Source organism: Sorex araneus, chromosome 2 (assembly GCF_027595985.1).
Source record: "Sorex araneus isolate mSorAra2 chromosome 2, mSorAra2.pri, whole genome shotgun sequence".
Lineage (NCBI taxonomy): Eukaryota > Metazoa > Chordata > Mammalia > Eulipotyphla > Soricidae > Sorex > Sorex araneus.
The window spans coordinates 337,606,616-337,632,363 of record NC_073303.1 but is presented as its reverse complement, the minus strand read 5'-3'; the positions used below and the strand labels follow the sequence as shown (position 1 = coordinate 337,632,363).

General features: G+C 48.6%; 1 protein-coding gene and 1 long non-coding RNA gene across 7 annotated transcripts in view; one reads left to right on the top strand and one right to left on the bottom strand.

Annotated features, from left to right (window-relative positions):
- The window catches only part of KCTD1 (potassium channel tetramerization domain containing 1), a 202,689-nt gene that overhangs the window by 84,684 nt on the left and 92,257 nt on the right, over positions 1-25,748 (top strand). Inside the window, exon 2 of one of the 6 annotated variants that reach the window (XM_055129523.1) lies at positions 4,630-4,741. The exons of 1 other annotated variant lie outside the window; for it this stretch is intronic. Coding sequence is in view for 2 of the 5 variants with exons in the window: in XM_055129520.1 (XP_054985495.1) it covers positions 23,922-25,748 (1,827 nt within the window). In the remaining 3 variants the exon portion in view is untranslated. Of the gene's footprint in view, positions 1-4,629; positions 4,742-23,022; positions 23,576-23,600 lie in introns of those variants that run through there. 4 more of the 6 variants (XM_055129522.1, XM_055129520.1, XM_004606032.2 and 1 more) reach the window with 4 other exon arrangements.
- LOC129402546 (uncharacterized) lies at positions 1,492-24,633 on the bottom strand. The gene is made up of 2 exons (XR_008628692.1): positions 24,495-24,633; positions 1,492-2,124 (listed from the first exon to the last, which is right to left on the bottom strand). It is a non-coding gene; the product is annotated as an uncharacterized LOC129402546 (long non-coding RNA).

The window sequence follows — 25,748 nt, the reverse complement described above, 5'->3', positions numbered from 1 at the left end:
CTAGGACCCCCGCCCCCCTCGAGGCAGGAGCAATTCCAGAGCTGTCTTCAATGTGAATTGTTGACCCACTCAGAGGCTGGCATTGCACCAGAGTGGCAAGCTTTTGTTGCATTGTTTCAGGAAAGCCAGGAGCTCAGTGGAACTGGTCCGGGGCCTCCGCAGTGCAGGTGTGGAGCTGGTGGGGCAGGAGTACAGCCAGAAAAAACACAGGCCGGGGGCCCGGCACACAGTGTGGTACTCATGGACACACCTTCCCTAGTCAGGCCACAAGCAACAGCCCTCACATCCCTGGACAATGAAACCTTGAAAATTGGACTTTAAGGAAGAAAAATAGTTTCAAATGCCAGAAATCCTGCGTCAGCTTAATTGAAGAGGAAACATTAATTACTGCTCTTTGATCTCGTTTCAAAATGGCAAGCGATTAGATTCCTTTCAGTTCAACCTGCGGCATGACTCCTGTTATAGGCGCTGAATAAAGAATAAAGAAACCTGGGCAGGAGAGATAGTTCAGAGGGCTGGAGCACATGCTTTGCATGTGGGAGGTCCAGGTTAGATCCCTGGCACCCTGAGATTCCCCAACCGCCCCCCGCCCAGCACCACCAAGAGCAAACCACCCCTCAACACGGTACTGAGTTGAGAATAGCCCTTGAGCACTGCCAGGTGTGGCCCCCAAACCAAAATAAACATGGCAATGATGATCCCATAGGGATAAATCTTCATGGACTCTTCGAAGATTAAAAAGCTGTCATGGTGGGGCCTGAAGCAATAGCACAGTGGGTAGGGCATTTGCTTTGCACACGGCCGACCCAAGTTCAATTCCCAGCATCCCATATGGTCCCCTGAGCACCACCAGGAGTAATTCCTGAGTGCAAAGCCAGGAGTAACCCCTGTGCATCACCGGGTGTGACCCAAAACGCAAAAAAAAAATAAAATAAAGCTGTTTTGGATAGACTCATTTGTGGAATATAAAATATCATAATATGAGACTAACACCCAAGAACAGTAGAGACAGGGCCAGGGAGATTGCTCCACGGTCGGAAGTCTGCCTTATGAGCTGGGGGAGAAAGTAGCTCAGAGAGAGAAGGGATCACTAAGTCAATGATGGTTGGAGGAATCACTCGGGATGAGAGATGTGTGCTGAAAGTAGATAAAAGACCAAATATAATGGCCTCTCATTATCTGTATTGCAAACCATAATACCCATTAAGTAGAGAGAGTAAGAGGGAAACTGTCTGCCATAGAGGCAGGAAGAGGGTAGGGATGGGACGTGGGGGGTGGGTGTGCAGGTAGGTATACTGGGGACATTGGTGGTGGTGGAAAATGTACACTGGTAGAAGGGTGGGTTGTTCAATCATTGTATGACTGAAACTCAAACATGAAAGCTTTGTAAGTGTAGTTCACGGTGATTCAACTTAAAAATTTTTTAAAAACTGTATTGGGTAATAAATGTAAAGAATACTTGCAGAAAGAAAACCTCATACTTTTCCTAAATAGCAGTTAAATCATAACTCCAGAGAGAATTTATTTAGGAATAAAATATTCTCTGAATAACAATTTTTCACAATAATAACAAAGCAGCAATAATATGTAGACTTAGGACAGATCTATTTTTGCCTTTCATCTAATGATTTCAAAGAGTTTAGCAACCACTGCTGAGTTAATCCTTAGTACTAAACCCGCTTTTCCATCTCCTTTTGAAAAAAGAAAAAGAAAAACTGGCAGTAATAGTTCAACAACCCACAGGGAAGAAGTTCTGGAAACAAAGCGTGTTCACCCACACACAAGTATCAAGCAGCAAGTTAAAGACAGTCTAATATATTCACAAAAGTAAGCTGGGACACCGAAGAAGCAAGCCAGTGTCCAATAAAATCAAAGTCACTGAAAATGACATGAAAGTTTATGTGTTGCAGGTAAACTTGTAGAATTCTTGAATGCACCTCCAGGCCTTCTTCCTGGGTGTTCTCGCTCAGACTTGAAGTCCGATGTTCGTGCTTCATTTTCTAAGACAAAATTGCTTTCTCTTCTCTTATAAACAGCAGGAAAAGATGGAGATTTCTTTTTCTTAGCCTAATAGACAAGGACAACCTGATTCAGCTGGTGGTTTCCAAGGTCTGTGATGGGTCCCTGCAGAGACACAACTCATATTAAGGAAAGGTTATGAATGAAAGAATTCAATTGTTGCAAAAATAAAGTGAGTCTGCCAGAGAACAGGCAATCTGGACGGGGCCCCATTCCCTAATTACATGGTAATCCGACACTTAGCACTCTCACCTGGCAGTCTTCATCTTCAAAGGACCTTCCCGGCTTAATGAATTCTTCACTTCCTTTCCTCTCATCTGCCCTGATAATAGCCCTCTTAGAAAAAAAAAAAAGTCCAACTTTTTAAGAGAACTTGATTACTCAAATCGCGTTCCATCATTTTAGGGGATAGTCACAGGTGTCACAAGTGTCTCAGTCCTTTTGCCATTCTGTGCCTCTTCCTTTTGCCTTGAAGAGATTGTGAAGAGATTTTGTTTATGCCATGATTCCCTCAGGGCTGTCATTTTAAAAAGCCCACACAGAGCCAGGGAGATGGTACAAAGGTGTGCCCGCTCTGCCTGTGGGAGCCCCATCATAGCCCTTGAACACCGTCAGGAATGACCCCAGTGCAGAGGAAAATAAGTCAACGCTTACAGGCACAGGAGACTCCCGATGGGGACATTATTATAACAAAATTACGCAGGATGTCAGCATTCAGCCAAAAAACAGGTGACTTCTTGAAGGCCTCAAAACTAGGAACTAAGTTCTACCAGCTAAGAGGGATCATGTAAAGCATGAGGGGGAAAGGCATCCTCGTTTGACTCACGCTGCATGGATATAGGTAGAATTGGGCAGCGTGGGAGTCGATGTGCAGACAGACAGACTGAGCTCCAGCGCAGCAGCGCAGGCCAGGGGTGTGGGTCAAGTGAATTGGAGGAGACAAAAAAAAAAAAAAAAAAGACTTGATTTGGATTCTACAGCTAGGAAGTAGAAAAGGCATGAGGCAAACCAGTCTTTGAGTCCCTGCTCAAACTAGCTTCTCCCCTTCCTGCCCTCCTGATGCAAAGAGAGTGTTGGGTCCAAGGAGATCAGAGCCTAGTAATGGGTAATGCTGGCAACTAAAGTCACAGTGACTGCATGGGCTTTTGACGGAGCTCAGCAGCTCTTCTGTACCAGTAACTGTGCTAAGAAAGGTAAATACTTGGGGGGAGGGGAGAGAACTGCTTTCTTTTAATGAAGGCGAAGACTCTGCTAAGAAGAGCATTTAAAATGTGCACGCACTGATAACAGATCTGATCAAATTGGCCAGCAGTACTGGGAAGGCTGGGTGTGGGGACTCAGAGAAGGTGCCCAAGGATGGGGTTGGAGACAGAAGCTCCTAGTTCAGTCACTGACACCACGGATACCTCTGGTTTCATTTTAATTTTTAGTTTTTGGGTCATACCCAGCGATACTCAGGGGTTACTCCTACCTCTGTGCTCAGAGGATGATACGGGGTGCTGGAGATTGAAACTGGGTCAGCCATGTTCAAGGCCAACACACTACCTGCTGTACATTGCTCTGGCCCAATACCTCAGGGACTTCTCAGGATCACGATAGTTTGCATTCATTAAGCACTAATCTAAGTATTTTCCACAAATGGACTTCTTTATTTTTATACTTATTTTCGGGTTTGGCAGTCACACCTGGCAGCACAGGGGGCTATTTCTAGTATGGTGGTCTGGGGGGTCACTCCTGAAAGTGCTCAGGGAAACATGTGCTGTTCGGGATCAAACCTGAGCCTTCGGTAGGTGAAGGCTGTGCTTCCACATGTTGAGTTATCTCTCTCCAGCCTGGGGGGGGCGGGGGGCGGCGTAGGAATCAAACTCAGAGCATTCAAGGCAAATAAGTTCTTCTACCACCAACCTACATCCCGGCTCCCCAGATTCTATCATGTGATCTTCACAACATTCTCACGGGCTACAACCACAGATACATAAGAGGTGAAGAGTTTTGGCCAAAGCCAGCAAACACATAAGCAAGAGGCAGCATTGGAATCCAAGTTGTTTGACACCAGAGGCCCCACTCACTCCCTGCACAAAACAGTTACTGTTTTGTTGTAGAAAATAGGAACCCTGAGCTGAAGGCAGTGAGGGCTTTTGAGAGGAAACAACGTGTGAAATCATTCCAAATCATGCCATCTCTTGGAAACCAGCCATTGTGGGGGAGGGGTGGGAGAGGCAGGGGTGCATGCCACCAAAGGTTTGTAAGCAGAAAGTGTCCTTTCCCTTGGATTTATTGGTTTCAAGGCTGCCTTGCTTGAATCGGTGTGCTGCTCCAGAGTGCCCGCTGTGTAGAGAATAGATCTGACCTGAGGATCCAGTGAAGGACAATCCTAGATTCCTAGCGTCGGTATATGGCAGAGGCAAGTAAAAGGAAAGAGGAGAGCACTGGACTGTGTCCCCTCTGGACTGTCTATTGAAGCTTCAAGTCCTAGTGTGACTTTGGAGACAGCCCCTAAGAAAGTCATCAGGCTACGTGAGGTGGGGGGTGGTGGGTGTGCTATTAAGGGAGAGACACCAGAGATCTCTCTCTTTCTCTCTCTCTCTCTCTCTCTCCACACACGTACAGAGAAGAAGCCATGTGAGGATGGGGAGAAGGCGGCCGTCTTCAAGACAGGACGAGAGGTCTCCTCAAGACTGACCCTGATGGCAGCTTGATCTGACTTCTAGCTTCCAGGACTGTGAGAAAATACATTTCTGTTGTTTAATCCCCGCCCCCCAGCTGTGGGATTTTGTGACGGCAGCCAGAGCTGCCATCCAGAAAGATACCCTTAATCCACACTTGGATGGAGATCCAGTAGATGGATTTAAAGCAAAATATGAGCTAGATTTGGCAGGACTTGCTGCTTCAGGGGTAGCTGAAACCCCCTGCCCACCGCGGGAGGCCTAGGGAGCAGTTCTATCCTTGAGCAGGACTGGACTACATCAGTAGCTCTGCCCCCTTTCATCTCGTGATTTGCTGATGAACCCTCCTCATAATTCTGAGAGAACAGATTCTTGGGCTCAAGAGCTTAAATTCAGGGTTTTAGCTAGTGTAGATTTCCCAGGCTCCATATTCTTGATTTGATTTGTTAAAGTGAGTGTAACATGATAGGAAAATTGGCTTGATAAATCTGTCTCTTCATCAATGGTTGTTATCCCTTATCAAGCTGTTATCCCTTATCAAGGTCAGGGAAATTTAGAGGAAACTTCTAGAATGGAGGGTAAGGGTGGGAAAGAGAACTTCTACTGTGATTTCAGGCTTATTTGGTATATTTGTAAAGTATGCACATATAATTTGTGTTCATTTTATCATACTTTACATTAATAGTCTTCATTTATTAAAAAAATAACCTGAAGAACATTCTACTCACACCTCCAAATCTGTTGTTATTTTTTTTATCTACAAATAGGATTCTGGTTTGGGTTGGTTTTCTGGTTTGAGGGTTGCACCGAACAGTGCTTGGGGGCTGCTACTTGGTTGTCCTTTAGGTATCATTACCATGCTTAGGGGACAAAACCTAGAGCTTCCTCACACAGAGCACGCACTCCAGCCCTATGCGCCATCTCCCCAGCCCCTACAGCTAGCATTCTGTTGGATAGATGAGACATTATTTATTCACCAGCCACCTCTAGAGTTAGATTGTAGGGGATGATGCTTTATTACAAATAATGCTTCAAGAACATCCTTACACATTTCTCTTTGTGTACTGCCTAGATTCCTGGAAATGAATTGCTGTGTCAAAAGGGATGTGCATTTTGCATGCTGATAGCTACTGCCAGATTGTCCTCTAAAAACACTGTACCAATTTCTACTTCTAGCAATAATGCATGTGCTTATTTCTCCACATCCATCTAAATGTTTCTTCAACTATTTTGAGTCATAAACCCTTTCGATTCTGTTGAAAGCTGATGAATCCTTGTTCAAGGAAAATACACAGATGCACATATTAAGAACATTCTGTCTGCAATTTCTGCTCACTTGCAGACCACCTGAAGACCACCCAAAATTCCAACACATTAAATTAAAGACACGGGGGGGGGGGGGGGTGAATGAGCATCCCAGGCGAGAACAGGAAAGCTCAATGTCAGCTGCATGTTGGGATTACCAGGACAGCTTTGCCGACTCCACCCTCCAAGACTGAGTCTCAATTCAACCAGATTCAACCAGATTCACTAGGGAAACTCTTCAGGCATCAGCATTTTGGGAGCAAGTTTTCCAGGTGATTCTAATGAACAGTCAGTGGTGAGAACTACTGCAGTCTAAGAAATGACAGCAGACAACTGATAAAAACAAGTAATTTGTAAACGAAAAAGAAAGTGTGAGGGTGATCCTCACAGGGCATTAGACCTTATGTAGATGGAGGTAAGAGAATCTGACACTGACATGTATGTTCTCTTTGCTGATTTCTGTTTAGGGGCCACATCTGGTGATGCTTGTAGACTCAGTGCTCTGGGACCATGTGGTGCCAGGGATGTGGTGCCTCCCACATGCAAAACACGAGCTCCCTGTCAGCTGCCTTCCTGCCCTAGATGTATGGAAAAGTGCCCAGTGTATGTGGCAAATGAATGCCCACTAAACCTAGGTTAAACACTGCTAGAAATTCTGTTATATTTATTTTTTTCTTTGGTGGAGGGAGGGAGGGTTGTGAGGGCTGATATATTTCCTTTAAATGGGTCAGATCATTTTTTAAATAGGGGCGAACCCCAGTAGATATGCTTGGGGCAGGCCCAGTGGTACCGGGCTAACAGTTCAATGCTTGGATGTGCAATGTGGTGCTGTACAGACCTGCTGCTTCTGGGGGGACAACAGGGGCATGCCCAGCGAAGGGGTGGGCATGCATGCTATGCTCGGGGTCAGACTTCACACGTGCCAGCTATGTCCTCTTCCACTTGAGCTATTTCCTGAGTTTTTCTTTTTTCTTTTTTTTTTTGCTTTTTGGGTCACACCTGGCGATGCACAGGGGTTACTCCTGGCTCTGCACTCAGGAATTACCCCTGGCCGTGCTCAGGGGACCATATGGGATGCTGGGATTTGAACCCGGGTTGGCCGCGTGCAAGGCAAACGCCCTACCCGCTGTGCTATCTCTCCAGCCCGAGTTTTTATTTTTTCAATTTGAATAGTAAATTTTCTTTCTCCCTTGCTTTCTTTATTTCTTTTCTATCTTTCTCTCTTTCTTTCTTTCTTTCTTTCTTTCTTTCTTTCTTTCTTTCTTTCTTTCTTTCTTTCTTTCTTTCTTTCTTTCTTTCTTTCTTTCTTTCTTTCTTTCTTTCCGTCTTTCTTATCACTGTAAGAAACAGTTACAAAGCTAGTCATGATTGGGTTTCAGTCATACAATGTTCCAACACCTGTCCCTCCACCAGTGTACATTTCCCACCACCAATGTCCCCTGTTTCCCTCTTGCACTTCTACTCCCCCACCCCCCTCCCTGCAGCGTGCATCTATAGCCAACAGTTTTCTTCTTTTTCTCTCTCCTTTTGGGCATTATGGCTTGCAATACAGGTACTGAGAGGTTATCATGTTTGTTCCTGTTTTCAGCATGCGGTTATTATCCAGAGTGATCATTTCCAGCTATCTCTGACATCGTGGTCCCTTCTCTATCCCAAGTGCCTTCTCCCCCTGCATTTGAGGCAGGCTTCCAACCACGGACCAATCCTCCTGGCTCTTGTTTCTACTGTCTTTGGGTATTAGACTCATTCTCCTGATGTTCTTGAAAACTTTCCCTTGTGACTTTAAAGTGGAGCCCCTCATGGGGTTCTGGAAGAGCTTGGCAGCTGAGTCTTGCCCTGCATGCAGGAAAACAGTGAGCCAGAATTTTTGTCTCGGACACGACCCCACATACCCAAGTACACCCTCAGTGGCTCCACAGTTTGGGATCCCCAGTACCACAACTCAAGTGTGCAAGCCCTCAGCCAGCACCATAGCCATGCGTGAGAAGGCTACAGGCAAGTAGCCTTCTCATGTGAAGCATGTGCAGAAACAATGAAATCAAGAAACATGTTAAGTGGAGTCTGGGGGATAGCTCAAAGGGCTGGAGCACATGTGGGAGCCCCAGATTTAATCCCAGCTACCTCATGGTTCCCCGAGCATTGCCAGGTGTGACCCCTAAGTACCAACAGGTGTAGTCCAAAACAAAAATAATAAATGCCAAAGTAGTAAAGTGTAGTCAGTGTTGAGAATGTCCGTGCAATGTGACACACTTCCAAAGAGAAGCAGTCCCAGGGAGTGAGTACAGAAGGAAGAAAAGCCAGTGGCAGCTGGGTGGGACCGTCTAAGCACCAAAAGGGTATGGAAAGTGCAAGTGCTTTGTGGATGGCCGGAGGGTGGGTGTTGTCTTCCAGCCTCGAAGGTTGGCTCCGGGGAGACCTCGGTCTGGAATTACACTGCATAGAGCAAAGAGAATCAAGACTGGGATGAGAGGGCAAGTTCCCAATGCAGAAGAAAGCTGGTGCCTCAAGGCTGGTCGCTTCACCGCCCCTGTCTTGTCAGCCATCTGAAAAACTGTCACTCGGAAGTCGCCATGTTCCCCCAGATTCAGTTGGGTGGACCACAAAGGCTCACCAAGCCCCACACCCTCTACTCTTTGCCCTATTTGTCGCCCTTTTATTCCCCCCCCTCTTTTTCTTCTATAGTGCCAGATATGGAAGCAAGAGCCTTGCATACCAAATGCTCTGCTGCGGAATACATCTCCAGCTGCTGTCTTTCCCCTGCACTCTGCTGATTCTCACTATCAGTATGTTCATCTACTTTCTCTTAGGCCGGGAGTCTCTCAGCCTTGGCCCTGCTGCCTCAGACACACTGCAGAGTGACTCAGCACTGGGTCTTCACAAGTGTCCAGCGACCTGGAATGCATACACGTGTTTAAGGCTCAGTGTTCAGGGACCCCCAGCCCGATTCCTTCCCTCCTGGCAGGATTCCCTGTGGGGAGCAGCAATGAAGAATACTGGGAAATGAAGATTTGGGCAAGGTTATGGGCACTTTGAACTTGTAACTAAAGTAAGAAAAAAACTAGGAAGACTTTTTTTTTTCTTTTTGGGTCACACCCGGCGATGCACAGGGGTTACTCCTGGCTCTGCACTCAGGAATCACCCCTGACGGTGCTCAGGGAACCATATGGGATGCTGGGAATCAAACCTGGGTCAGCCACGTGCAAGGCAAATGCCCTATCCACTGTGCTATAGCTCCAGCCCCAGAACTAGGAAGACTTTTTGATCATGCTAAGGGAAATGACTAAGATCATACTGGGGACCACATCAGCATTTGATAATGCAGATTTGCCCCAATCCTTCCTGAAATGATAGATAAAACTGAATGAATGATCTAAGGAAAAGGTTTTGTAACCTTGGGCTGAAGCCATAGTATAGCCGGTAAGACACTTGACTTGTATGCCACCAATTTGGGTGCAATCCCTGGCACCTTGTATGGTCCCCTAACCCCACCAGGAATGATCCCTGGGCTTAGAGATAGGAGTAAGCCCTGAGCACCATCAGGTGTGGCCCAGAACAAAAATATTAACAAAAGATATTTTATAAATCTTGCCTTGCACACAGCTAACCCTGGCTCAATCCTCAGCACTGTATATGGTCCCCTGAGCACCAAAAGGCGTAATCCCTGAGCACAGAGTCAGGAGTAAGTCCTGAGCATTTGTGGATGTGGTCAAAACAACCTCTCCAACAACAAAAAATCATAACTTCATTCTATTTAGTCATCATTACTAGGGAGAAAATTATTTTATTGCTTGGTAAATTATATTAGTGTTTGAGACAAAATTTCTCAAATTGTGGTCAGATAAGTACAGGATTATTTGAGCTGAGTGTTTAAAAACTACATCCTTGGATTGTACCCGAAAGCTATGAAAGCAGAATTTCTGGAATTGGCACCCAATAATCTGCATTTTGAAAGAGATTCCAGAGGTGTTATGATGCATTCTTAAGATTCACAAACTGCCTCAGGCTGTACATTTAAAAGACCATCATTCTAGAAAAGTGGAAGTAATTGTAAATTTAGACAGCATGTCAGCCACTGAAGCATGATACTAGAGTACAGAACGTCTTTCAGTGTCCACAGTGCCAGGGAACTGGGCACAGCAGCCAGAGCGAACAAGCCTGGGGTGGACATTTCAGTGAGCATCCACTGCAAGCCGTGCCGTGACCCTTTCTTCCCCAAGACTCTCCATTCTTCAACTGCTCTTACCTCCTCAGCTAAGATTCTAAAATATCGTGTTCATTAAGAAACACTGAGGGGACTCTGAGCCAGCTGAAGTGGTGGAGCACTTGCCTGAATGGAATATCTCAGACTGAGTCACTGCACGGCAGAATCTCCTGCGTATTGCAGGGATGGCCCTGGAGGCAGGGGGCACACACCACACTACGTACAGAAGCAGTGCTAGGTATGACCCTCGGCCCTCCAAGCCTGGATGCTGATCCTATTTAAAAAGATAAAAGGGGGGTGGTGGCTGGAGTGATAGCACAGTGGGTAGGGCGTTTGCCTTGCACTCGGCCAACCTGGGTTCTATTCCCAGCATCCCATATGGTCCCCTGAGCACCGCCAGGAGTGGTTCCTGAGTGCAGAGGCAGGAGTAACCCCTGTGCATCGCCAGTTGTTACCCAAAAAGAAAAAAAAATGGTTAAAAAGATAAAAGGGCTTTTCTCCCCCCATCCAAATGAGACCCCGAGTCGCCACCCATGAACGGCTTCTCTGACTCCTGAGTTGCTGAACAGCATGATCCCAGAGACTCAGAAACAAATACCGGAACCCAGCGGGTTTTGGCAGAAATCCCTCTAGATTTAATTATTAAAATTCCAGAATTCCAAAATCGCAGTAGCGGCCACGCGACATCCTATGTATACTATTCATAATCAGCAATAAAAAACATAGTGTCTAATGTTGCCTTTTCACCAGATCTAAGTGTTGGGGGAAAATCTCAAATAACAATAGTGGGCCCGGTGTCGAAATATTGAATGTAATCAAAGTAGAGAGAGAGAGTAATGTGGACATCATCTGCCACACAGGTAGGGGGAGGGTGTGAGATGGGGGGTACACAGGGGTTGGTGGTGGTGGGAAATGTGCACTGGTAAAGGGTGTTTCATTATTGTATGAGTGAGTCTTAAACCCAAAAGCTTTATAACTGCTCTCACAGTGATTCAATAAATAAATTAAAAAAAAAAAATGACAAAAGGGGCCAGAGTCAAGGTACAGTGGGTAGGGCATTTGCCTTCCATGCGCCTGATCTGGGTTTGATCCCCGGCATCCCATATGGTCCCGTAAGCACCATTAGGACTAATTCCTGAGTGAAGAGCCAGGAGTAAGTCCTGAGCATTGCCAGGTGTGACCCAACAACTCAAAAAATAAAAAAATTATTACAACACAGCAGGTAGGGCGTCTGCTTTGCACGCGGCCAACCCGGGTTCGATTCCTCCGCCCCTTTCGGAGAGCCCGGCAAGCTACCATCCTGTCTGCACAGCAGAGCCTGGCAAGCTACCCATGGCGTATTCGATATACCAAAAACAGTAACAAGTCTCACAATGGAGATGTTACTGGTGCCCCCTCAAGCAAATCAATGAGCAAGGGGATGATAGTGATGCAGTAATACAGTGATTACTTTTTAAACGATGGGACCAAAGAGATAGTACAGTGGGTAGGGTGGAACTAGGAGTAGGATATGAGCACATCTGGGTGTGTCCTAAAAAAAGAAAATGTTAAAAAAATAGTTTGAGGAGGTAGATTCTATTCGCATAATTTTTAATATAGTATGTAGTTCTATTTTATTGATTCTTATTGTCAATATCTTACAGTGCCTTATTTATGATAAACATTATCAACGGTACATACATATAAGAATAAATAGTATATATATATATATATATATATATATATATATATATATATATATATAATGCTCCATGTCAGGTATCCACTGCACATTTGGACTGTCTCCCCCTGAGGATAAGGGAGAACTCTGCTATTGGTGTTTTGAAAAAAATTTCTTGGGGAGGAGGTCACAACCAGCAGTTCTCAGAGCTTACTCCTGGTTCTGTGCTCAGGGGCTGCTCCTGGTTGGACTTAGGGGACCATATGTGCTGCTGGATTGACCACATGCAAGTCAGGCACCTTAACTTCTGAACTCTCTCTGGCCCAGGTATTTATTTGGGGGGAGAGGGTTGGCACCACACCCAATGGTGCTACAGGGTAGGGCTGGAGAGATAGTACAGCGGGTAAGACGCTTCCCTTGCACACAACTGACCCAGTACCCCAGCATACTATATGATTCCCTGAGCCAGCTACGAGTGACTCCTGAGCACAGGAGAGTCAGGAGTTATCTCTGAGCTCTGCCTGGTGTGTGGCCCCCAAACAAACAACAACAAAAAAGGTGCTAGGAAGTTACTTCTGGCTCTGTGCTCAGGAATGACCCTGGGCGGGCAGTGCTTAAGGACACATATGCTGCTGGGGCTTTGCTCCAAGGTCAGCCACATGCAGTGCAGCCCTCTTTCTAGCCCTGTAACCTTCTATTTATGTTTTCAGATGAATGCAAACAAGACTCAAAGTGATGTTTGTCCTCAAACTCTTTCTTTTTTTTGTGCCTCTTTGACCGCAGCAGCTTTATTCACAATAGCCAAGACACGGACACAATGTCCACCCACAGGTGGCTGATAAAGCAACTGACAAACATCGTCCAGAGAATACAACTCACCTGTGAAAAAGGATGAGACGCTTGGAAGGCAAACGCCCTACACACTGTACTTTGACTCTGGCCCCTTTTATCTTTTTTTTTTTTTTTTTAATTTATTTATTGAATCACCGTGAGAGCAGTTACAAAGCTTTTGTGATGACATGGTGGGATGGGAGATGATCGTGCCAAATCAAAGAAGTCAGAAGATAATTGTAATTACCCCAGGGTTTCTCTCAAGTGTGGAGTATGAATAACTATAACAAATGAACAGAGGAAAAAGATAACTCAGCTCTGTGAAAAATAGTATGATATAATGCTGCAAACAGGGGTGGGGGGCATGGAGGGAGAGAGAAGGAAAGTGTCTGTCACAGAGTCAGGCTTGGGGGAGGTGGTGGGAGGGAAACTGGGGACATTGGTGGTGGGAATGTGCACTGGTGGAGGGATGGGTGTTGGAACACAGTATGACTGAAACTCGACCATGATAGTTTGGTAACTCTGTATCTCACTGTCCTCAAACTCTTGAGGATAGCTCGGTTCAACCTCCCAGATATGGATTAAGTTCACATAATTTTTGGTGCAAACAAAATAGCAATGTGAAAGGCAGAAGGAAAACTCTTGGCCAGGATCTGCTGAAGGCTCACCCCTACCTGGAACCAGGCCAGTTGTGTTCCTGGAGAGAATCTCCAGCCCTTCCTGCCTTTTGGCCTGATATTGGCAGAGATTGCCCAACCCCCACTGATTACATATTTTGAATTGTGGATTTTGAAATAGATATGCTTGAACAGTATGCTCAGTGGAACTGAATGCACAGAAATGCACTGGATATATAGATTTTTTCTGGGCAGTAGAAATAGAACCAAAGGGCCTGGTCTGGTGAACTTTTTTAAGAAAGAGTGTGTTCTAGGGGCTGGAGCAATAGCACAGTGGGTAGGGCATTTGCCTTGCACGTGGCTGATCCGGGTTCGATTCCCAGCATCCCATATGGTCCCCTGGCACTGCCAGGAGTAATTTCTGAGTGCAGAGCCAGGAGTAACACCTGTGCATTACCTGGTGTGACCCAAAAAGCAAAAAAAAAAAAAAAAAAAGAGAGAGAGAGTGTATGCTATAGCATCCTACCCTGATTAACTGTGTGGTGTGGGGCAATGTATTTAAGCTCATTGGCTTCCTACTCATCTGGAAAATCAGAATTATCCTTACACATATATACTCATGAGAATGGTTTGAGGTAGTTAATGAAAAAGGACAAAACCCACAGTAATTAAGCAGCTAAGTGTTAAAACAAGAAAGAGTATGACCATATATATTATCCTCCAGATTTTCGTAATTTCCATGCAGACTGCTTTTTTTTTTTTTTTGCTTGTTTGTTTGTTTTGTTTTGGAGTCACACCCAGAGATGCTCATGGGTTACTCCTGGCTCTCCTCTCAGAAATCACTTCTGGCAGTGCTCGGGGGACCCTATGTAGTGCCAAGGATTGAACCCGGGTGGGCCACAGACATGGCAACTGCCCTCTCGGCTGAACTATCACTCCTACTTCCCAAGACTGCATTTATAACCAGAAGAGAGGGACAAGTCACAGTTTGCTTTCCTTTTTATTTTTTAATTTAAGAGAATGGGTCACAAAGAGAGAAGAGATAGTCCAACAAATAGATACGACCACTGCCAGGCTTGTCTGTTTCTATTTGAAGTGATGACAGCACATGATCCCTGGGGTCTCCTAAGCAGAGCACATGCAGTAAGGAAAACAAACGTGAAGAATGGTGAGTTCTGTACTGAGAGCCAATGTGCACTGGTGCTGCAAACTCCCAGCTGAAAATAGAGGGGTTAGGTCTCAGTGTTTGCTGCTTTCCTGCCTCTTCAAAGCAGTCCGTCGTCATCTATCAGGTGCACAGCCTAGATCTCCAGCATCAAATTAAAAAAAAAAAATAGAACAGCCCATCCCAGGGCTTCTTTAAATATTCAGATAAATCCATATGCCCCTATCCGTTAAATTAAGCTTTCCAAAGAAAAAGTAAGTCAATTAGTTCAAAATGTGGGTTAGTGCTTCTGGGTATTTAAAAGGGTTTTTTTTTTCTTTTTTAGTTCATTTAGAAACACTGCCGCAGGGCAGGTACAAACCCACTCCCCAGCACGTCCTGTGAATTGCCATGATCTATCTAGATACAAATTTCTCATATTTAGAGCTTTAAAATCTGGTCCTTATAATTTCTTAAAGTCATGAAACAATTGCAGGCAGAGCTTTAAGCTGTGTCTTGTGGGGTCAGAGAGAGATGGCTCATCAGACTGGGTGCGTGCTTTGCATGCAAGAGTCCTGGGACTATATGGTTCCGTAAGCACCACTAAGGGCAATTCTTAAACAGTGCAGGGGCTAATCCCAGAGCATCATTGAATGTGGCACAGAAACCACAACGAATAAATACAAATGAAAGAAAGTAAATCTTGTGAGAAGGGTCTAGAAATAGTACAGCAGTAACCTTGCATGCAACCTACCCTAGTTCTCTCCCTGGCACCACACATGGTCCCCAGAGCACTGTCAGGGATCACTCTTGAGCACAGAGCCAGGAATAGCACCTGAGAACCAATAGGTACAGTATAAAGGTTATGTTTAGAAACAAATGAAGAAAAATGTGAATATTTGTTACTATTGCTGTTTTGGTTACAGGACTGATCTCAGGACCCTGTACATGGAAATTATGTGTGTATTCAAATGTTTTCGTATGTTTATATCAAAGTTTGGTAAAAATTAAGGGCTCTTTCTGTGTCTGAAAGCATGGTTGTATCTGGTGTAGAAAGCTCATGATTTGAAATAACTAAGGTACAAGAACCATTGAAATTAAGTAACATTAAAAAAAAAGGTTTTCTCATGTTTCATAAAAATTGATGGTCCAAAGGCCTTATGCTATGTGCATGTTCGTATCTGTATTGGATTAGAATATTTGACCTAGAAAATCTTGTGAGTTGAAATAATTATGACACAGGAAAACAGGTTCAAAGGGTAATGGTTTAGTTTAAAACATGAGTTTCTAGAGTTATAAAATTGGTTGCAAAACTTATCCTACCAGTGCTCTATTTAATCGCTGAGATTTTTGGCACTTAAAATTTCTAGAACTACTAAGTAAAGGACCTTGAGAGCTTGTTTGAAGGTTCTAGGACTGGAGCAATAGCACAGCAGGTAGGGTGTTTGCCTTGCATGTGGCCGACCTGGGTTCGATTCCTCCGTTCCTCTCGGAGAGCCCGGCAAGCTACCGAGAGTATCCTGTCCACAAGGCAGAGCCGGGCAAGCTACCAGTGGCATATTCAATATGCCAAAAACAGTAACAACAAGTCTCACAATGGAGACGCTACTGGTGCCCGCTCGAGCAAATCGATGAACAATTGAACTGGACGACAGTGCTATACAGTGCTACAGTTTGGGGAGGCCACACCCAGTGGTGCTCAGCGACTACTTCTAGCTCTGCTCAGGGGCTATTCCTAGTGGTGTTTGGGGGACCGTATGGAGTCAGCTGTGTGCAAGGCAAGCACTTTGCCCTCCTGTATTCTCTCTTCACCACCCTTGAAAGATATATAACAGACTGGAGCAATAGTATAGTGGGTACAGCACTTGCCTTGCATGCAGCTGACCCGGATTCGATTTCTGACACCCCATATAGTCCCCCGAGGCCACCAGAAGTGATCCCTGAGTACAGAGACAGAAGTAAGCATTGAACACAGTTCAGTATGACCTAAAAACAAACAAAAAACGTATACGACAGATTTTTTTTATGATTGTACAATATTTATTTATTTATTTTTTTATAATAAATTTGTTTATTTTTAATTAATGAATCACCATGAGGGTACAGTTATGGATTTATATACTTTTGTGCTTATGCTTCCCCCATACAAAGTTCGGGAACCCATCCCTTCACCAGTGCCCATACTCCACCACCAGTAAACCCAGCATCCCTCCCATCCTCCCCAATCCCATCTCCCCCCACCCCACCCTGTCACTGTGGCAGGGCATTTCCTTCTGTTCTCTCCCTCTAATTAGCTGTTGTGGTTTGCAATAAAGGTGTTGAATGGCCACTGTGCTCAGTCTCTAGCCCTCATTCAGCCCGCAACTCCCTTCTCCCGCATGGCCTTCGACTACATTATAGTTGGTGATCCCTTCTCTGAGTTGCCCTTTCCCCAGAATGTGAGGCCAGCCTCCAAGCCATGGAGTCAACCTCCTGGTACTTGTTTCTACAATTCTTGGGTGTTAGTGTCCCACTCTGTTATTCTATATGCCATAGATGAGTGCAATCTTTCTATGTCTGTCTCTCTCTTTCTGACTCATTTCACTTAGCATGAAACTTTTCATGCCGATCCACTTAAATAAAAAATTCATGACCTCCTTTTTTCTAACAGCTGCATAGTATTCCATTGTATAGATGTACCAAAGTTTCCTCAACTAGTCTATATGACAGATTTTTTAAAAACTATCATTGTTAACTTTGTCTGATTTAACTTTGACACTTTTTACATTTGACTTGACTAATGTGGTGAATTCTCAGGGTCAGAATATTTTAACAACAGACATTTAGGATCCACAAAACACCATTTACTTATGGAAAATGATACTTCTCTTGCTCTTCTTAACTAGTGTTTCTCAACCTTTTCCCAGCTGTGGCCTTTCTCTGACCTGTTTCTTTCCATTGGACAATGCCACTCCCCCTTTCCAACCAGTTAGCCTCCTGGTCTCAGGATATAGCTTCCTCCCTTTTACTCGATTTCACTGGTGACTCCTTTAGAATATTTTGGGGTCCCAGTCAAGAAACGCTGTTCTAAACATGGCTTAGGAGATGGGCAGGTGTTTGTTAGGTGGAAAGACCAAGAAGTAAAATAACAAGATCGCAACTGGTAACTAACATTTCTACATCTGTCAGTCACTGTGATCAGTTTACTGTGATCTGTCTTTTTGACAATAAAGGTAAAACTACTAGGGAATGTCCTCCTTGCCAAAGAGACTGAGGCTGACTCTTAGTAGAAAGCACCCTTTCCTGTCTCCTTGAATTTGTGGATCTGCTTTTTGCCTCCGAAGTCTTCCCTGCTGTTTCTGCCTGTAGTTCAGAGAATCAGTACCTGTGTTTCTGGTGCCAGGTGACATCAGCCCCTTTCGCAGGGCTCACAGTCTGAAACCTCTGTTCAATATGCTTCTGACTTGTATAGTGCCCCAATAAAACGATGCATAGTAGTACTTTAATAGTAGGGAACAGAACCCTTGAAGATTTTTTTTTTCATTAGTTCCTAGAAGCTGAATGTGGACAAGTGGGTCAGGTATGAGGCTACGGAGCCATGCTTTCTCGCCCTACCAAGGTCTAGCACAGTGGTTTATATTTTTACAGTGTGAACAGGCCTCCAATCCTCTGACTAGAGATCATCATTGATCTAGGTGACTTTGGATAAGTGGCTTAAACTGTGTGACCCCTCCTTGGTTTCCTTGTTTATAACCAAGCTGGGAACTATTAGAGCCTTCATAAATAAGAGCTAACACTTGAGTGTTTACTAATATTCTAGACACTATTTAAGTGCTTTATTCACACGAACGCATTTATTCTCTCACTAGTCCTATGAGGCAGAGCTATTATTATTACCATCCAGGTAATAAAATATTAAGAAACCTGAGGCATAAAGAGGAACAGCTGCTAAGGCCAAACTAGAATTCAAATCCAGGCTGGTTTCAAAGATGAAGCTTTTAAACCACTCTGCTATGCAGCCCTTTGTTGAGGCCAGCTCTCTTTCCAGACATAAATATTTGTATGTGTATTGAGTGTCTACTCTGCCAGTCATTCTGCTAAAATATGCTAAGGTACTATATTAGAAATGAACAAGAGATAACACAGCAAGAGCTTCTGCTCTTGTGAAGTTCTTCTTTTCTTCTACTTGGTAGGGTTAAATTATATGGATTCTATTTTCATCTGAGTTCAAAAAACATTATTCAAGATGATCTTCAATTGAATTCAACAGAATTTAAGAGTGAAACTCTGAAACAAAGATATGTCAAAACAGCTTCAATTTGAATTCATATTTAACCTCCAAAGTATTTTATGAATCTTTTAGCAATCAAATCAAGAAAGCATGACATAAAAGTGAGGAGCAAGGACCAAGCAGGTAGTGCAGGGGTTAAGACACTTGCCTTCACATGACTGACCCTAGTTCCGTCCCCAGCGCTGGACATGATCCCCCAGCACTGCTTGGAGTGATTTTTAAGCACAGAGTGGGGATTAAACCCTTACCACCATCTGTGTGACCCCCCTAACATTTCTCCCCCCACCAAAGATACTGAAATAACAGCTATTTCTGACCTCTGACCTGAAGAGGCCACAATATCCCTTAAGTTGGCGTATTTAAGTGTTTTCTACATAAATGCTTCCTACCCAGCTACCCATCTCTTTCTTTTAGTTTGGTTTCATTTGGGGGGCCACACCCAGCGGTGTAAGCTCAGGGCTTCCTCCTGGTGGAGCTCAGGGACCCTGTGTGATGCTGGGGATTGAACCTGCCCTGCAGTATGCAAGGCAAGTGTCCTACACGCTGTACTGCAGAGCTCAGATTCCTGCCCATTTCTCATAATGAATGGCTACCTCCATTCCCCTGGCCTTCACTCAACTTCTGTAGTCACTTCTATAGTATGTTCCACTAGAAAAGAAATTAATGGTCAAGAATAACCAAAGCAGCCATTCCATTCACTTATTTAACAAATAATATTTTGTTAACATTATATGACTGAAACCCAATCCTGAACAACTTAAACTGTGCATCCCACTGTGATTCAAAAAACATTTTTTAAATAAAAAGTAAATAAACTAAAAAAATTTTTTGGGGTTTCTTTTTGCATTGGGATGGAGCAATAGCACAGTGGTAGGGCATTTGCCTTACATGTGGCCGACCCAGGATCGATTCCTCCGTCCCTCTCCGAGAGGCTGGCAAGCTACCGAGAGTATCTTGCCTGCACAGCAGAGCCTGGCAAGCTACGTGTGGTGTATTTGATATGCCAAAAACAGAAACAAGTCTTAAAATGGAGACATTACTGGTCCCCGCTCAAGCAAATCCATGAGCAAGGGGATGACAGTGATACAGTGATACAGTTCTTTTTGCCTTGATTTCTTTGTTTTGGGGTCACACCCGGTTGTGCTCAGGCCATTCTCCAGCTCAGGAACCACTACTGGTGGTTGTGGGGACCATATTTGGTGCCAGAGGCTGAGCCATGCCCACTGAACTATCGCTGTAGCCCCTTGTTTTGATTTTTAATATGGAAATTCAGATTCTGGATATTTTAGATTTTCACCAAAAAAAAGTTTCTCACTAAATACAGAATTTAACTACGAGCTTGTTGATTCATTCGGTCTTTCATTGTTCACGACTGGAGTGCACACCATGTGTACCAGCCTAGAGTGCGCACCATGTGTACCAGCCTACACAAAGGTATATCGGTGTAGTAGAGGAAGCAGGCAGGCAAAAAGCCACTACCTCTATTACATAACAGAAAATGTTCAAAAGCCTGGAAGCAAAAGGAGGAATTTCCCAGTGTTTTTATATAGCATGACCTTTCATGAAGTGTGAACCCCAAAGCCTGAAATAGTGGGTTATAAATCTGAAGGATGGGGGGTGGATTGGAATTTGTCTTTTCAGAAATAATTGTGGCACTATTTTCAGTTAATCTAACGGAGAAGCACAAATCCTTTATGATCAAATGAGAGAAACTTCTTGGAGTTGTCAGCAGCACAGCTAATGGTGAAGAGTTTTGAAAGTTAAATAGTTGAAATAAATGTTCCATACAATACTGCAATTTTTTAAAATATAAACCATGCCCATGCTTTCTGCTGACAGGAGCTTAGCTGTTGTCAGGGGTGGGTGGACTGGCAGAGCGAAGAGGAGTGGGCAGTCGGTGCAAACGCTGATATTGCCTCTGGACAGAAATAAGGTCCCTGCGCCGCCCCATTCTGGATTAGGAATAATGTTGCATGGAACCACAAGATGTTTTTAAGGGACTGTTTATTAAACCTGGAAGTGAACTCCTTTATGAACACCACTCTAATTTTGTGTTATTGGGTTTTAAAAATTAAGCAAGTGAAGAATTTGGAGGGAGAGGGGGGTTGTTGGTTTTTCTGGGTGTTCTTCCTGGTAAATACTAACCTGAAGAGGGCTTTTCTGAGTTTTGATTTAGTATCATTAAGGACAAGGAATTTTGGTAGCGATTCAGGAGCTGGTGCCACGAAGCAGATTCTCAGTCGCCTGCTAAATCAGGCCACGGCATCCTTTTCCAAGGTGCGTTTTCGTGTCTAGGGTTCTGCCCATTGTTCGCAAGGAACCTGGCTGCGTCTGAAATGCCTGTTTTTCCAAGACCGTTAAAAAGTTACAGGCGCTAGGGGGTTTTTGGTTCTGCTGCTCCCCATCCCCGCCCCCCTGGCTTTTGCCAGTAGAGACCTGCCCCGGGGGTTATTTTGTCCTGGGAGCACAAAACTATTTTCTTTTCTGGAAATAAGTTGACGTCAACTGGAAGCTGTTTTTGGTTGCTTTGTTTCCCGGAGCGTCCAACCCAGCTCACCGCCTCCGGCAAACTGCTAGCAATTCAAAGCAGCTTGCCCAGCAGGAAGGGGAGGTACGGGCGGGTGTGGGTGTGTGAGGGGGGGTACCCCGCCGCCTGCAGAAATGGGGAGTCTTGGGGAGCGCCTCAGCGCCTGGGCTGGAGCGTGGGACCGTGATTCCCTAGGCCTACCCTGGAACGCAGCCCTGAGCCAGCGCGGCCCCAGGGCTCACTGCGCTGCAGCCCCGAGTAGTCTGGAACTGGCCCGGAGTCCACCTGAGGTCTCAGCACCTTAGAAATAGCTACGGCCTGGAGCTCGGGCGGAAAATCTGGTGCTTGCATCCCTGAACCGAGAGCCAACCCTCCCGAAATAGCCGGGTGGGAATAGGGTGGGTGCCAGCTCGTGGTCGCGGACCCGCGTGTGCAACACTCGGGCTGCGGGCTACCAAGCACGCCACGCTGCCCCGTGGACGCGGGGGCCGCGCATTTTGAACAAAGCCGGACGCACCTCGGGGCCGAGCCCCGGAGAATGTAATGTTAGGAATCCTCGCCTGCCGGGACGCTTCTGGGCAGAGCGCGGGCGCGAGATGAGGGCAGGAGGAGTTGGGGGAGTTGGGGCAGCGAGGGAGTGCTGGAATGAGCGAGTTTCCCCGAGGAGCGGGAGGGCCCCCCCACCCCCGGGGGCTGGGACCTGCCTCAACTTGATCACACCTGGCGCGGTTTCCCCAACACCCCTCGGCGCGTCCAGGGCCGAGGCGGCACGCCGAGGGCGAGGACCGAGAGCTGCAGAAGACAGCCGTCAGCTCCCACGAACTCTCCCACGCAGCCCCGAGATCTAATCTTCCTTCCTTTCCCTTTTTTTACGTGTTTTTTTTTAAATTACAAATTGATGGATGGGTTTCTATTGATGCGTACAATTCTAAACAGCCTCGAAAGTCAGATGGAGGGCCCGGGAAAAGTGGGGGAGAAGGGGGTATGGAACGCGTGAACGGGCACTTGATTGGACTCTTAAGAGCCGAAGTGCGGAGAACTGCGGAGACAGATCCGAGCCCAGGGTGCAGAGAGAGGGTGCCCCCGTGGGAGCGTCGGCCCGGCCCCGGGAACCTGCTGGGTTGGGGGGCACCGATGCCGTCGGTCCCCCGCGATCCTGGGACCCGGGGCTGGCGGCGCGCCACGGGCACCCGGGGCTGCCCCCGGGAGGCTCAGGTTAGGGTGCCGTGGGAGCTCGGGGAGGTGGCCCGGGCCGTGAAGCCAAAGCAAACAGCCGCGGTGTCCCGCGCTGCCGTCCCGAGCGGGAGGCGGCGACGCGAGGACGCGCCCGGAGCCAGGGCGCGCCGGGGGCGGGCGTTGGGCTGGAAGTGGGACAGTGTCTCCTCTGGGAAAGCGGGACCCGGCCAGCTCTTTGGCCGCCTTTCCAGTTTCGGAGGTGCCCGCCCCCGCGCGCCGCGGGCTGCGCAGCCCCGAGGGCGAACGAATGGCGGTTGGCAAACTTGGAACCGGGCACACTGGGGATCGGAATCGTGGCGGGGGCGGCCGGCACCCAAGTTCACTTTTCTTTTTTTTTTTTCAGTTTTTCCGCCCGCCCGACGGGCCCTCGAGCCGGGCACCGCTCTAGGTGCAACCAGGTGGAGCGCCTCGCCCGGAGGCAGCTGGTCCGCCCGCTCCAGGTCGAGGGCTGGGGCGTGAAAGTTGGGGTGGGAGAGAACAGGGGGGGTCCCCTAGGGTCCCAGGCGCCTCTCCCCGGAGGCTCCCCTCCCTCCCGCCCCTCCCAGCCTTGCTCTCGCGCTCCTACCCCAGGCAGGCTGGACCGGCGCGGACTTGCCCCGGACCTACGGGGAGCGCCTCGGGTCTTTAATGACAGCTTAAATGTGGCTGTTGGAAAAGTCTAAAGGGATGAGGCGGACGCGGGGCGTGTTTCGCCGCTGTGCAAGAGTCGGAAAGGGAGCTGGGAGCCGTGCGGCTGGCCCCAGGCCCCCGCGCCTCGCCGCCAGCAAGTAGGTGGGGGAGCCGCCGCCGCCGCCAGCCCCATCCCGCTCCCAAGCCTCGCCCGCTGCGCCCTGGCCGCGGGCGCAGAGAGGGTGCGGGGCCGCGGGTGCCTCCTCCACCCTGCTCATTAACCTGCTCGCTCCGCTCCGCTCCGGGCGGCCCCACACACGGTCCTCCCGCAGCGGCAGCCGCCGGCCCGATCCCCCGGCTGCGGGGGGCAATGAGGGGGCGGTGGAAGGGGCACTGCTCCTCGGGCATTACTTAGAGAAGCGCGGCCGCCCCGCCCTCCCGCCGGCCCTCCCTCGCGCCCGCCCGGGCCCGCGCGCCGCTCCGCCAGAGGGTAAGTTGGGAGTGTTTCACACCCCCCCCCCCAACTGCTCTCCCTCCCCTTCTCTCTGCTCCTTCAAAGTTTCCTTCGGAGTGGGTGACGGGGTAGGCGCGGACGAGGGTCCAGCCTGCCGCGGTCCTTGCCCACTCCCCGTGTGAGTGCCCCCCGCCTCCCCTCCATCCCCGGCGCGTCGCGGCCCCTCCGGAGCTGCGCTCCAGACTGACAATTGGAGCGCGGCTCCTTTAAGAGCCCGGCTTTGCCTCCCGGTAGCTGAAGGTCATTAAACACAAAAGCGCTCGGCGCTGCGGTCCAATATAGCGCATGCGCCCTGCCCGAGGACTGGCAGAGAGACGGCAATATGGCGAGAATGCCTGGCAGCGGGGACTGTAACACCAGCGCGGGCGGCGGCGCCGGCGCCGCGGCCGCCGAGAACAATGGGGAGCGGGGCGAGGGCGAGCGCGGCACGGGGGCCCGCGGCCGCCGCCACGGCCGCCCGCACTACTGCAGCGCGGGCGAGGAAGAGGAGGAAGAGGAGGAGGAGGAGGAGGACGAGATCCAAGAGGTGCAGATAACGGGGGACGAGGAGGAGGAGGACGGAGGTGGGGGGCTGGAGGAGGACGAGGAGGAGGAGGAAGAGGAGGAGGAGGAGGAGGAGGAGGAGATGGGGCTGGACTGGGACGAGCCCCTGGAGCCCGAGGACTCGGCCGGGGAGGAGCTGGAGCCCGAGCCGGTCCATATGATCAATATGGACCAGAGCGCCCCGCTGGAGCCCGAGGCGCCGCCGCGCCTCCTGGCGCCCCGGGCCCGCGCCGGGCCGCCGGGGGACGGCGCCGAGCTGGACCCCGACGTGCTGCAGCGCCCCGAGCGGGCCCGGCTGAGCGAGAACACCCGGCTGGCCACCCGCTACGCCGTGCGCATCTTCCGGGAGTACCTGAGCGAGAAGGCGCAGAGCCCGGACTTCGAGACCATGGACAAGGGGGCGCTGTGCCGCGTGCTGCGCTCCTTCTACGCCGAGGCCCGCTCCAAGAGCGGCCAGCTCTACAGCAAGTCGTCGCTCATCAGCATCCGCAGCTCGCTCAACCGCTACCTCAACGAGCCCCCGTACTGTCGCACGCTCGACCTCACCAAGGACCCCGAGCTGCGCAGCGCCAACTTGACGCTGGCCGCGGTGATCCGCAAGCTCGAGGAGCAGGGCGCCGGGCCGGTGGTGCAGAAACAAGCCATCACGCGCGCCGACCTGCGCAAGCTCTACACTTCCAGCGTCTTCAGCACCAACACGCCCTTTGGGCTGCTCAACAAGGTCTGGTTCGAGACGTGCATGTACTTCTGCACGCGCGGCCGGGAGAACCAGCGCGAGCTGGAGGAGGACTCCTTTGGGCTGGCCATGGACGAGGACGGCCGCAAGTTCGTCTACTTTAAGTCCCTGGGGCCCTACCACAAGTCGCGCTCGTCATCGTGGAGCAAGAAGCGCGCCGAGAGCAGCGACGAGGAGAACTTGCCCCGCATGTACGAGACGGGCACCGAGTTCTGCCCCTATGCCAGCTTCGTCAAGTACCTGTCCAAGCGCAACCCCCTGTGCAAAGCGTTCTTCCAGCGGCCCCGGGACCACTGCAGCGAGGGCGACGTGACCTGGTACGAGAACAAAGCCATCGGCAAAAACTTGCTGGGCACCCGAATGCAGATGCTCTCCAAGGCGGCCAAACTCTCCAAGACCTACACCAACCACTGCATCGGCGCCGTGTCCATTGCCACGCTCAATAGCATCGCGGGCATCGGCACCAAACTGGGCTCGCCCGCCCCGCAGGGCTGCTACACCGAAGCTCTGAATGGGGCGGCTCGCCACCACTCCCACCACCCCCCCTCCCTTCCCTCCCACCACCACCGCCCCCCGGCGCCCTCGCTGGGCAACACCTATATCCTCCCCAAAGACAGCCAGGTCGGGCCCGACGTGAAATCCGAGGCTGCGCCCAAGCGCGCGCTGTACGAGTCGGTGTTCGGGCCGGGGGAAATCTGCGGCCCTTCCTCCCCCAAAAGACTTTGTATCCGCCCCTCGGAGCCTGTGGATGCGGTGGTGGTGGTTTCCGTGAAACACGACCCCTTGCCTCTTCTTGCAGAAGCCAATGGGCACAGAAGCACCAATTCTTCTCCCACAGTAGTTTCACCTGCTATTGTTTCCCCCGCCCAG